The sequence below is a fragment of the Vipera ursinii genome, assembly GCF_947247035.1.
Source record: "Vipera ursinii genome assembly, chromosome: 16".
In the NCBI taxonomy this organism is placed as follows: domain Eukaryota; kingdom Metazoa; phylum Chordata; class Lepidosauria; order Squamata; family Viperidae; genus Vipera; species Vipera ursinii.
The window spans coordinates 7,107,109-7,120,221 of NC_139529.1; the positions used below are offsets into that span (position 1 = coordinate 7,107,109).

General features: G+C 47.6%; 2 protein-coding genes across 9 annotated transcripts in view; one reads left to right on the forward strand and one right to left on the reverse strand.

Annotated features, from left to right (window-relative positions):
* The window catches only part of LOC310647713 (uncharacterized protein), a 38,043-nt gene that overhangs the window by 13,553 nt on the left and 11,377 nt on the right, over window positions 1-13,113 (forward strand). The window contains exons 4-7 of the mRNA XM_083375204.1: window positions 7,221-7,292; window positions 10,951-11,086; window positions 11,515-11,639; window positions 11,752-12,071. Coding sequence (XP_083231330.1) covers window positions 7,221-7,292; window positions 10,951-11,086; window positions 11,515-11,639; window positions 11,752-11,966 — 548 coding nt within the window. The 3' untranslated portion in view covers window positions 11,967-12,071. The remainder of the gene's footprint in view (window positions 1-7,220; window positions 7,293-10,950; window positions 11,087-11,514; window positions 11,640-11,751; window positions 12,072-13,113) is intronic.
* The window catches only part of MAPKAP1 (MAPK associated protein 1), a 75,635-nt gene that overhangs the window by 9,840 nt on the left and 52,682 nt on the right, over window positions 1-13,113 (reverse strand). For 4 of the 8 annotated variants that reach the window (XM_083375125.1, XM_083375126.1, XM_083375130.1 and 1 more), the window contains exons 9-10: window positions 9,047-9,192; window positions 2,368-2,505 (exon numbers count right to left, since the gene is read on the reverse strand). In XM_083375125.1, the coding sequence (XP_083231251.1) occupies window positions 2,368-2,505; window positions 9,047-9,192 (284 nt within the window). Of the gene's footprint in view, window positions 1-1,035; window positions 2,116-2,367; window positions 2,506-9,046; window positions 9,193-9,887; window positions 11,174-13,113 lie in introns of those variants that run through there. The other 4 variants (XR_014493915.1, XM_083375123.1, XM_083375128.1 and 1 more) reach the window with 3 other exon arrangements.

Consider the following 13,113-nt stretch of genomic DNA (forward strand, 5'->3'; position numbering starts at 1 on the left):
ATTAAGAGATGCGAATATTTAAGGAACATACTTAGTGGCAACAATGAGAAATATTTTTCCACTTGAGACCCTGCAGATGGACACACCCTAGATAAGGATGGCCATAATATACAACTAGTCCTTACTGAGTGACCAATCAAAGTTACAACAGCACGGAAAAAGATCCCCAGGGTCACATGATCCAAATCCGGGCACTTGGCAACTGACTCGTATTTATGACGGCTGCCCTGTCCTGGGCTTACGTGGCCACCATCTGTAAGCTTCCCAGCCGGCATCCGACGAGCAACGTCAATGGGGGAAGCCAAATCCGCTTAACAACCGCAGGATTCACTTAAGGACTGCAATCCTTCGTTTCCCAAGGTCGCAAAAGGGGGCAGGAGTCACTCAACAACCGCCTGGTGCAGGATTAGCTGGAGGACACCCAAAGTCGCTCAAAACCGATTTGAAATTAAGCCGTCTAAACAACCCTGACTAAAAATCTTGGGAGCCAACGACGCAAACTCAACCGTCCGGCAGAAGAAGGTTAATTCCATTTTTTTTTAAATTCCATTTATATCCCGCCCTTCTCCGAAGACTCAGGGTGGCTTACAAGCTTAGCAGTAGCCTTCATTCTATGTATATGCCTGCTTATTAGGGCTTTTACACACCCCCAAGCGGCATTATTACAAAGTCAGCTTAATTGCCCCCAACAATCTGGGTCCTCAGGTTGAAAATCTCCTGATAATTCAGTGGGGTGTTCCCCCCCTCTCTTCCCCCTATAGGATTGTAGGAGATCTTGGGACCAGATCTTGGCCAAATTCTTTTGGGGATTGGGGATCTCTAGAAATCTGGGGCAGATTTTGTGGCGGGGGGAGTGCTAGGGCCAGCCTTCCCTCCTCCCCCCCGCCTTTGTACTGGATGGTGCTGAGTTCCAGGAGTGGAGTTTGCGTCCCTTGGGTGAAATAAGGCAGTAGGTCTGATTTGATAGACGGCTGATTTATTATGCTCAGGGATGCCCTTATTTGGAAAAAAAAAAAGATTTGCGAAACCTTTCCTTGCGTGTTCACACGCCTAGCAGGCTAAGGAAACAAGTTGATTATCAGCCTGGCAAGTTCATACCTTGGGAGAAGGCGTCTGTTTCTAACAAAAGAGCAAAAAAAGTGTTTCCGTGGGTGCAACGGCACAGCCATCCGTTTGTGACACTTGGTGGCTGCGTGTGGCGGGAAGACAAGATGGAGGACGGTTGTGTTACAAGAGATAAAACCGGGGGAACAAAATATATTGCAGAACTCAAAAAGCTTTATCTCTCCTCGGCCTCACTCCTTCTGCCATAATTCATTTCAAGGAAGACCCGGGAATAATTTTTGATGTAAACTCTGAGGCAAACATCTATCACTTTGCTGATAAGATCGCTGGGCAGGCTAGGAGGAGAGCGAGCTGGTCCTTCATCAGCCTCAAAATGTGAGCATCCCTTCCCTTCGACCAAGTTCAAAAGCAACCGGGCAAGAAATGATCGGCAGGGTTCAGCTTTGAGCCAGCTCCATCAGGGGACGGTGGTCCCGATTGTCATCAAGTTGAGGAGGAGAACCAGATTTTGTTTAATGTGAAGAGGAGGAGGAGGAGGAGGAGGAGGAGGAGGAGAGAAGAAGGAAGAGGAGAAGAAAGAGGAGGAAGCAGGAAGGAGGAGGAGAAGGAGGAGGAGAAGAAGAAGGAGAAGAAGGAGGAGAAGAAGGAGGAGAAGGAGGAAGAGGAGAAGAAGAAGGAGGAGAAGGAGAAGGAGAAGGAGGAGAAGGAGAAGAAGAAGGAGGAGAAGAAGAAGAAGAAGGAGAAGGAGAAGGAGAAGGAGGAGGAGGAGAAGGAGGAAGAGGAGAAGAAGGAGGAGGAGGAGAAGAAGAAGAAGGAGAAGGAGAAGGAGAAGAAGAAGAAAGAAGAAGACTCAACTGGAAGGAAAGTAAAAATATCAAAAAGGAGCAGTTGCCTACTACTTGATCTCCTGCGCTACTCTAGGCAGTGTAGTGTGCCAAGGAAGGATCCATGACTTAATTCCCACAAGGAGCTTGACAGGTTTGCTCTTTGTCCTTCCATCCTTCTTCTTCTTCCTTTCCTTTTCTCCTCCTCCTCCTCCTCTTCCTCCTCCTCCTCCGGAGAGTACCCTTACAACTTTCCACTCAACTGAGAAATGGCTGGCTGGGCTAAGGAATTCTGGGACCTGATTCACTAACCTGGAGGTCAATTGGGGAAGCTGGCCAAGATAGCAGTGAGCTCCTACCAAGGGTCCAGCTGGCCTAAGGAGGACCCGGGAGGGTCTGTCCAGCTGCCCATTGGCTCCGGAGGGGAAAGAGGCAAGGGGACACCGAGGCACCAGAAAGACAAAGACGGGAATCTTACTTGGGCTCTTCTCTTCAGCCAGATCGCAAGTGCAAAGGAGCTCCGAGTCGATGGAGATCGGCTTCTGCTTAATCCAGAACTTTGTGCTGGCTTTCTGGTTGGTCACAGGATCGACCTCCACCTTGTCGCCGGAAATACCTGAAGACCCAGAGAACGAAGAACCGTCAGTCAAGGGAGGAAGGGAAGCGTCACATTCGAGCAAGTTAAATGCCCTCCCCCCACCCATTTTGTTTAAGTGTGACCACATACCATACCAATAAGAGTAGAGGGGTGTTAATGAGCCTTGGTGGAGCAGTGGGCTAATAATGCCTCCTTAAGTAACACCAGCTGCCTGCAATTAGTGCAGGTTCGAGTCCCACCAGGCTCAAGGTTGACTCAGCCTTCCACCCTTCCGAGGTAGGTAAAATGAGGACCCAGATTGTTGGGGGCAATTAAGCTGACTTTGTAATAATGCCGCTTGGGGGGGCGCGCAAAAGCCCTAATAAGCAGGCATATACATAGAATGAAGGCTACTGCTAAGCTTGTAAGCCGCCCTGAGTCTTCGGAGAAGGGCGGGATATAAATGGGATTAAAATAATTTTAAAAAATGACTACCAGCTTTGTATGTGTATTCATGCTGGGAGGAGGAGGAGGAATAGATGGAGAAGAGGGTTAGGAAGAGGAAGAACAGGAGGAAGAGGGAGCAGGCAAAAAAAGAAAGAAGAGATGGAGAAGCGAAGAAAGGAAGAAGAAAAGGAAGAAGGAGAAGACAGAAGAGGAAGAAGACTCAAACCATGATTCTACTCTTCCAACATGCCCAAACAGCAACCGGAGAAGTTAATTTACTCCGCAAGAGGCTGGGTAATTTATTACAGATTCTATTATGGTTGGGACGCGCCCCCCCCTTCAACACAACCCTCTTTTCCAAAGCAACAACAACAACCTTGCCGCCGCCACCGCGCAGAGCTGCAACAGACGGGCGTCTCATTGCTTAAGTTACAATTACAAGGTTTTTCCGTTGACATCGGTGACCAGACCTCTCTCTCTCTCTCTCTCTACGCTTTTTCATCCTGGCAGCTGTGCGGGGGAAAAGACTTAAAAGTAATTACATTTTTAGGTCAGGAGTTATAGGTCAAGGTCATCCCGAAATAGGGAAAAGGAATCAAGAGTATTTAAAAGCAACACGCTTGGGGGGCTGGGGGGGGGGGAGAGAGAAGGAGAGCAATTCCTTTGTTTAGAGTCAAAATGTTGCCGTGAGCCCTTTCTATTTCTTTTCTTTTTTTTCCTTCCCCTTTTTTAGAAGGAAAAAGATCTTTTACGGCAAAAAAACGCCACACAAAAAAACAGAAGTCAGAAAAAGCTCTTTATTTTCCGCACTCTGCGACCCGCTTTGCCCAATTTATTCCAACTACGAAAATATATATCGCGAAACCATCACGAGCCCGGTGACAAAAAAGAGGGGGGGTGTGTGTCTCGCATCCGTCTAATTGTTGCAAAAAAATAAAAATAAAAATAAAAAATAAAAAAAAATATCTCCGCTTTTCTTTGTCTCAAGGCAAAGCTTCGTGGCTGTGGAAAGTCTGAGTCAGCCGAGAAGGGTCCCACTGCTTTTTTATTAAAATTGGAAAGTGATACCGTGGCTCGTCCAAAGGAAGTTTACTAATTCGTTAGTCAGTTTGCTCCTCTGTGTTTTGTTGCTCGCTTTGCAAGTAGCCTTTGGACAGCTTTAGAGGAGGGGGTCAAAAGACGCAAAATTGAAGGTTTCCAGAAAACCGGCGGCAGGGGGTTACGTCCATCCAGTTGTCCACGCACAGCAAAAATTCAGAAACAGGAGCCAATCGTGTTTAAAGCAACTCCTAGAAGCCTGAAATAAAGCTGGATTTGCTTCCTGGTGTAAGTGAGAAGTATTGTTGGGTGGGTGTGTGTGGGGGGGAGAACCACTCCACATTTTAGGAGACAACGCTGTAAAAAAAATATATATATTTTCTCTAAATAGCCAATCTCGTGGCGAGGGAAACACATTTTTGAATGTGAGAATAGAACCATCGAACCACGTATTAGCTCACTATCAGGAATCCGTCGGAGAATGAAGAATTATGATTTGTCTGCAAGTAAACGACCAAGCTCGGAGAACACAAAGGACCCCACAGTGCTCCTCCTCTACGAACTTCACTCCTTCTAGCACGGATGATGTTGCCTAGTTGGGTAATGAAATGTCTGCTGGGGGGGGGGGACAAGCAAGCTCAGAGAGAACCAAGGACACCGCAGTCCTCATCCTCCTCCTTCCATTGATTACCTAGTTTCTTCATGATATGTATGCAAGAAATCAACCAAGCTCAGACAACAACTCACAGTTCTCCTCCTCCTCCTCTCTGCAAACCCCGCTTCCTTCTAGCACTGATGAGATAACCTAGTTGGGTAAGGAAACGTCTGCCAGAAATCAGCCAAGCTCAGAGAGCAGTAAGGGACCCAAGTCGTCATCCTCCTCCTCCTCCTCCTCCTCCCCCTCCTCCTCCTCCTCCTCCCAGCTCAAGACAGCACCAAGGAGCCTTGCGCTGGAGACATCCTCTTCTATCTTTGCTACGTCTCTTGTTTGTGGACTGTCCAAGTGCTGGCTTGACACTGGAAGAGAGGACGGGAGGGGAAGGGGAAGCTACACCCGCGTTGTGTTAACCTTAGCCCCTGCAGGTGCCAAACCTAGCGTAACTCTCATTTGGAAGCTGGCCACTCCGGGAGAGCCAGCCACAGCAACTGCACCAGGAGAGGCAGATTTCCATTAATCAAGCAGCGCAATTTGTCACCCGGCGCCTACCCCTCCCCTTACGAAGGACCTTCTTCCAATTACCCCTCACGTCAAGGGCCCCTGAAGCAGCCCAGGAGGGTGGAAATAACAGGAGAGCACAAGATCCTTCATTGGGGAGGGGGGGGGGGGAAAGAGGCATTTTTTGATTGCAACTTTTCACTCCGGGCAGCTTCATGGCTAATAGCTCCAAATCTACCCATATCACCAGCGGCTCTTGCTTGACGTTCAAACTTCTTGTTTTTAAAATCCAAAAAAAATGAGGCCGATTTAAAGCAAAACGAAACAAATTAAAAAACCTTGAAGAGTCCCTGATCTTTCATCATGCAAATCAACCAGATCCTTCCCCTCCGGGGTGGGTCCCTTCGATAGGTTACAATTAAAACAAGTGTAAATAACCCGGCTGGTTTTTGTTCTTTTCTTTCGGATCTTCCAAACCAAACCGAAAAGAAGAACAAACACACACACACACACACACACACACACACACAAAGAACAAAAACACACAATTTGTTTTCTCGAATTCCTCGCGCCGCGGCGGAGTCTAACGCGTTAATGCGCCCGTGTTAATTTGATCGGGTTTGTCAGGTAGCTCCAGTGGAAAATTATATAAAACTGTTCCAGATGAACAGATGATAGTGACATGAATTAAAGTGATAGAACAATAGTAGAATATAAACCAGAAATGACAGCCAAAGTGGCTGTTGATTTATTGCCATGCAGAGTGTGGTTCTGGGCTTCCATGTATATTAGCGGTACAAATCCGGGCCCATTTAGCAGGGAGATGCTCATACATACATCACCAACTGCTACCACATGCCAAGGTCACTTCTGGTGGCATCAATCTTTTGCCACGGAGGCTCCTTGGTTCACGAGTGTGTGCACGCACACAAAAGGAGGCTGGCTGGGGGAACCATCTCGGAGGGGGTCCCTCCGGCCCCCTCTTCCCATCCCACCTCCCCTTCCCTTTATCGCCTGGAAAGCACTTGAAATTTCCTATTATTTTTATCGGCAAACGGTGGAGGTGCCCTCCCATCTGTTACGGCCCCTTATCAGCCCATCGTTGGCGCACAAAGCAGGGCACACCTGCTTTGGCTAGATGGTGCATCCTTTTTTTGAGATGGGCTGCCTGCTCCCCGCCCTTGAGTGTCAGTGCCGGGTGTTGCTCCAGCACCCTGGAAACACACATTTGGAACGATACTTTACAGGCCGAGTGTGAACTATTCTTAAGTTCTGGTTATGTCGGGGTGCAAGCAATCAAATCCACCTGTGTAGGGCTCCAGCTAACTACTTTATTGTTTTCTGCCTATAATGCAGGAATCTTCCTAGATTGCTTGCCTTCTTCCTTTGGGAACAGATTGAGATGGTTCTGTAGAGAGGGGAGGGAGGGCAGTCCTGGATCTCTTGCGACTGTGCAAGGATTCAAGGCTAATTCCTTGCTTGATTTCTCCTCCTTGCCTAGCTGGGTGCTTCCCAACAAGCATTCTTTCACTGATTTAAGAGGCATGATGGTTTCCTGGCCCTAACAATCAAAGCCTGCCTTGCCTAGAGTTCAAACTAATCACTTTATGGTTGTGGACCCCTTGGTGCTCTCTGAAGCTGGTTGTTTTCTCGCACACCTTGCAACTGGATCTTTTTTTTCGTTTTGTCCTTGAAGATGTTTCTTGCTTCTCATCCAAGAAGAACCGAAGAAGCTTCTTGGATGAAAAGCAAAACGTCTTCCGGGGAGGGGGGGGGAACAAAGGCAGTCCAGTTACCTCTTGGGGGGTGGGGAAGAAAGAAATAAAAGGGATACCTGAGAAGATTTACTGCGTTTCATGCACCTTATTCATCACTGCCTTCCTGAAATGAGCCTGGCAACGTTGAACCCGGTCAGAGGATTAAAGGGATTCTTTCTTGGCCCTCTTCACCCCTCCCCACTTTCTAATTGCTCCAGAGTTGTTTGGGCTAAGCAAACCTCCCATTTTAACTGGGCTCTTAACCTTCTCCTCTTCCTGCCAAAATGAAATTCCTAGAGCTGGCTGCGGAAAAACAGGCCCTTTTGTTTCCAACGCGGGTCACATTTCATCCCCAGATGCAGATGGAAAAGGAAGACGTGGGGTGAAGGAGGAGAGGCAAGATGGAGGAGAGTTTCCCCCCATCCCAGGTATCTGCACATTGGATGTCGGCTTATTTCTGCCTCCCTCTGTTTAGTGGCCGTTCGATTGAGAAAAGGGGTTTAGGGCCGACCTCCTGAGAAGCGAAATAAGATGGGGGAAGCCACCATGTGACTAAATAACGTAACTAAATAACTTCACTTAACAACTGGGGCAAGGAAGGTTTGTAAAACGGGGCAAAGCCCATTTAACCAATGTCTCACTTAGCAACTAGAAGTTTCGGGCTCAATTGTGGCCGCAAGTCGAGACAACTTGGGGTCTCCTCTTGTGTCGGATTCCTTGAGAAGGGAACAAAGCAGAATGCTGAGCTTTCTTGTCTGAGCTCGTCAGGGTCTCCCATACGGATATAGTCCTCGACTTACGACCATAACGGGGAGGGTCCATCACAGTCGTAAGTCGAGGACTACCCGCAGTTGAGTTTTTACCTACTTAGATTCAAGCCTGGGACTAACTTCACAACTGCAGCGATTCACTGTGGAAGGAACGGTGGTAAAAGGAAACCAAAGCTCGCTTAACAAACGTCTCGCTTAGCCACGGAAACACCGGTTGTGGTCGTTAAGTCGGGGACCACCTGTAGATAAACAGCTGCTGGGCAATGGACTGCATGGGGGGTGAGCCAATTACGGGGGGGAAACTGACGCACCCAGAGGGAGACAGTGATGTGCAGAGAAACTACCCTTTAAAAAAAAAGCAAATCTTCATATGAGGATTATAAAATTAACAACGCACAACAACAGTTCTGTCGGCTGAGAAGGGAGCGAGGTTTTTTTTTTTTGGTTCCTTCAGCTTTGGTCCAAGCGAAAGCTATTTGTTTCTGCGGAGGAAAGACTGGCTGGGTTAACCATTTGTCTTTGGTGATCTGTCACGACCTTTTCAAGCTCTTATTTCTGACAGATTCCAGATACAAGTGAGTCAAAGTTCCCTGGAAGGAAACTATCACCCCGAGATGGTTTGCTCAAGAGCAGAAAACGTGCCGAAAGCTGCCCTCCATCAACTCCAGTATATAAATCCTTCCTTAACAAGACAATGCGAGGAGGAGGAGGAGGAGGAGGAGGAGGAGGAGGAGAAGGGTGCAAATGGATGAAGAAGGAAGGGAAGGGAAGGTAAAGCAATGGGACAACGAAAAGGAAAACAACCTCTTTGTGGCTTTAACTTTTCAGGAAATAAATGTCACATTGGGGTTTCCTACACACACACACACACACACAGAGAGAGAGAGAGAGAGAGAGAGAGAGAGAGAGAGAGAGAGAGAGAAAGTCACAGTTTATATTTTCCCAACTTTGGGGGGAAAAAAGCGATCCCTATTTAAAAAGAAATCTCACCCAAACGCCTCCACTCACTCGTTCAGAATCGGGTCTGAATTTTGGAGACTGCCTGGACAAGTCCCTGCAGTTTTTTTCTTGGCAAGGTTTTTCAGAAGTGGTTGGCCATTGCTACCTTCCTAGGGCTGAGAGAGAGTGGCTGGCCCAAGGTTCCCCGGCTGGCGTTGTGCCCAGGGCGGGACTAGAACTCACAGCCTCCCGCTTTCCTTGCCAATTACAGTTTTTTTTAAAAAAAAATACAACTTCTGTAATTGCCGTCTTTGGTCCAGCTGGCTGAAAATCAGGGCAGCTGAGTCCCAAATCTCTAGGAGGCGAGCGACAGGCTGTCCAGTCCTCAGATGAGGTCGTTGAAGGATGCTGGGCACCAACCGGAGTGGTAAAAGGCTGCGGGAAAGGGCGCCGAAGACGCACAACCGATTTACCTAACTGAACGTCCGTGGTGAACCGGAGCCTATGGATCATGCTGACTTTGAAAGACTTGTAGTGATGGCTGCTTAGCATGTCTTGGACGGTCGCAATGTCGATCTGGGGGTCTTCCTCCGAGATCTCCTCCCCTCTGGAGCCTCCGCCGAAAGAGAGAGAAAGAAAGAGAGAACGTATGGTTGTCACTGAGACACGGGGAGGCAAAAGGGGGACAATCGGAGGCAATAGAGGTATGGGGGTGGGGGTTTGGAAGGCGTTGTGGAGACTGGGGTGCAGTTCTGGGCCCCTGCTGGGAGGAGAAAAGGTTGGAGGGCTTCAGAGGACAGCGACAAGCGATAGAATATTTGGAGCTGAGGGTCCTTGGCGATCTCTGAGCTGGGTTGTTTTCTTGCAGACGTTTCATGACCCAACTAGGGAACATCATCAGTGCTAGAAGGGAGCAGGGCTAGAACTCACCGTCTCCTGGGGATTGGCCCAAAGTCACCCAGCCTGATTTCATGCCTAAGGCAGGACTAGAACTCACCGTCTCCCTGTTTCTAACCTGGTGCCTTAAACAGTAGACTAAACTGGCTCTCGCGCTTTTAATGCGTAGAATTGACGTACTCCAAGCAAACTAAGAAACTGAACTTGGCTTGAGCGGCAAATGAATGGTTGTAAGTGAAGGACTTCCTTCTAACGGGAGCAAAAAAAAAAAAGTCAGAATTTTTAAAAAAGGATTTTTTTTTTAAATTCTATCGGATCAGCTTAACGCCAATTTGAAATTTCCTGCAGGGATCTTTTTATCCCCCCCTCTGTCCCCCCTCTCTCCCCCCCCCCAGAGCCATTTCTACGCCAAAGACTAATAAAAGCATCTTAGCTGTAAATGATAATACAGATGCTTTTAGATAAAGTGGGGCGGGGATACAGTGGGGAAAATTGATTAAACCTCTTGCAGAAGATACGGCGAGTGACAGATTTGGTTGGATGTGCCAGCTAGCGTTGCCTCCGTAGCCAAAACAACGGCCGGTTTTCAAGATCTATATTTAGTCGCAAGAGATTAGTGAAAATAATAATAATAATAATAATAATAATAATAATAATAATAATAATAATAATAATAATAATAATAATAAAAGAAAACATAAAAATAAGATAGGTATGTGACAAGATGGGACTTTGGCAGAGACTGGCTGTCAATTGGAAATGCGCCTTGCCAATTCCTGTCGAATGGATCCTTTGGAAGGTTTACGTCACGGAAAACGGGCTCAGCCACCTGTCTGAAACGGTACAGGGTCTCCTGCTTGAGGCAGGGGGGTCAGGCTAGAAGACCTCCAAGGTCCCTCCCAACTCTGTTATTCCGTTATCAGCCTGAGCCACAGGGAAGGAGGTGAAGAGTCCGGCTTAGCCACATCTGGAAAAATCACAGCTTTATTGGGCGGGCTGTGCCCTGGGGGGGGGAAAGTACTCGCAGGGCACCCTCCATCTGTTCCACAGATCTTGAAGTAGGCCTTGTTTACGGGCAGCAGCCTAGCAAATTGCCTCCACGTGCCAAACACAAAGAAACCACTCCGTCTGTTAAGTAGTCGGCCGCTCCCGCCGCCATAAATGGAGGAAGGAACAGATTAGCTGGGGGATTTAAGACAGTCACATTGTCACCCGCCACCGTTCTGCCCTCTAATATCTTTGTCTAGGCGCCTTGTTCTCCCCCTCCAGCTTTGGCTTAATGGAAGGATGGATTCCTAAACAGACAATGACTTATTTTATTTGCCCTGGCTGGCCTCCGGTATTAAGGGTCAGATTAAAACAAGAAAAAAAAAAGAAAAGCATCTTTAGCCCCACGCTTATTTCATTTTCTGCTCGTATAAATGGCCCAGGTGAGAAGGGCGGCGGCTATTTCGGCTATTTAATGTCGCTTGTCTCCCAGCTGTTTTACCCTGTCTTCTGATCCAAGTCTGTCTTCGGCTCGGAGAAACGGGATGGGGAGGAAGAGGAACGGATAAAATAGGCCCGGAAGAACAACAAATGGCTCCCGACAGAACGCAGAAACCGAAGCTCAATCGGTATGTGGAGATTCAGGCAGATGGCCCCGTCATTACAATTTCACACCCCAATGCTACGCCGCGTGAAATCCGACAGGACTTCCGAATCTGTAAAATAAATCAGCTTGGTCTGAGTTCCTCAATGCCTCGGAAGGGATAACTGGATAACTCTTCCCGTTGAGTTGGTGAAGGCCGCTGTAACCGGTTTGGCCTAGAGAGAAATATGAATAGCTTTGGTCTGGTCACAACTATTTCTTGTCTTGGGGTTGTTCTTCAGTCATTAAGTTGTGTCCGACTCTTCACGGCCCATATAGGCCCCTCTGTCCTCCACTATCTCCCAGACTTTGCTCAGATCCATGCCCGTTGCATTGATGGCCCTATCTAACCATCTCATCCTCTGTCAAATGAGTGGGTTCATAGAGGGTCCCGGGGTCTTCACACATTAACAGAATAAAAGAGTCGGAAGGGGCCTTGGAGGTCTTCTCGCCCAACTGCCTGCTCAAGCAAGGAGGCCCTAGACCACTTCAGACAGATGGCTGTCCGCTCTCCTCTTCTTCGCCCACAACTTCTGGAGGCAAGTTGTTCCACTGGTTAATTGTTCTCCCTGTCGGGAAATTCCTCTTTAGTTCTAGGTTGCTTCTCTGCTGGATGAGTTATCCATCCCTTGTTTCTCGTCTTGCCTTCAGGTGCTTTGGAGAAGAGGTTGACCCTCCCGTCTTCTTTGTGGCAGCCCCTCAGATATCGGAAGACTGCTATCGTGTCTCCCCCCCTGGTCCTTCTTTTCGCTAGACTAGAAATACCCAATTCCTGCAACCGTTCTTCGTACCTTTTGGCTTATCCGGAGGATGCTAAGAAGGTGGCGGAAAGAACACCTAGCTACTACAGCTTGCGCAACTGCTGAGATGTTACTTAAAAGACACCTTCAGACCTCCAATAATACTTAGGCTCTTCCAGCCTTGGAAGAATGAGCACAACTCTCCTTCCCCGCCAGAAAACAACCATAAAGGTTAGTTGTGTTTTCTCTGCACCCACCTCCTGAATCCCCCAACCCATCCGCTTATTGCTTTAATGTAGTGGTATATTGCTTAATGAAAGTTCTTAATTGTAATTCAATTAATTACACACACAGCGTCCCCAATTACATTTTCCAATAAGATATTGCCTTTGGTTCAGGACTGAAGGCACTTAACCAATTTTAATATATTAAGACCAATTTCCCTTGAATACTAATTACGGTTTAATGACGAAATGAGAACCAGGAACTTTCCAGAAGCTGGATGGGAAGTATAAAAGGGAATTAAACCATGAACAGTGCAGGGGCTTCTCGTGAGCAGAGGCAGAGAGGTGGGAGGAGAGGAGGGGAAAAGTGGGGGGGGGGAAAGGAAAAAAATCCCACCGCAACACAGATCCTACCAAACATCCCCAAATAAGGGAAGTGGTTGTGTTCATCTTCCCAACTGCAGAAAGGGGCGGGTGAAAAATAAAATAAAATGAAAGACATCTTGCTGTGCTAATAATAATAATAATAATAAAAAATTGATTCTCCCCCCCCCCCACTTAATCCCTTGAAATGTAAACACACAAGATCTCAAAACGGAGCCTTTTGGCATTCATTTTTCTAGCATCTGTTCAGCTCCTTAAAGAGAATATTGTGTGTGCGTGCTCTTCTGGAAAAAGAAAGAAAGAAAGAAAAGAAAAAAAATACTTAACGCTGCAAATCCTTTATCTGAAGAAGTGGCTAATTTTAATTACAGCGGCTAAAATTAGACGGGAATGTCTCTCCGGCAGTTGGAGATCTCTCCAGGGCATCCGAAAAGCAGAATAACAGCTGTCCAGGACTTTACCCACCCACCCACCCCCACCCCTTAATTGCCAGGCTCGAAACGTAGCGATCCTAAAGAGAGTAGCCAGGAATAACTACAGACTTGCAATTTGGATCACTAAAGTACCAATCCGCGGATTTGGGAGTTTAAAGAGCAATTACTGAGCCTTGGTGGTGCAGTGGTTAGAGTGCAGGATTGCAGGCTAAATTCTGCCCACCGCCAGGA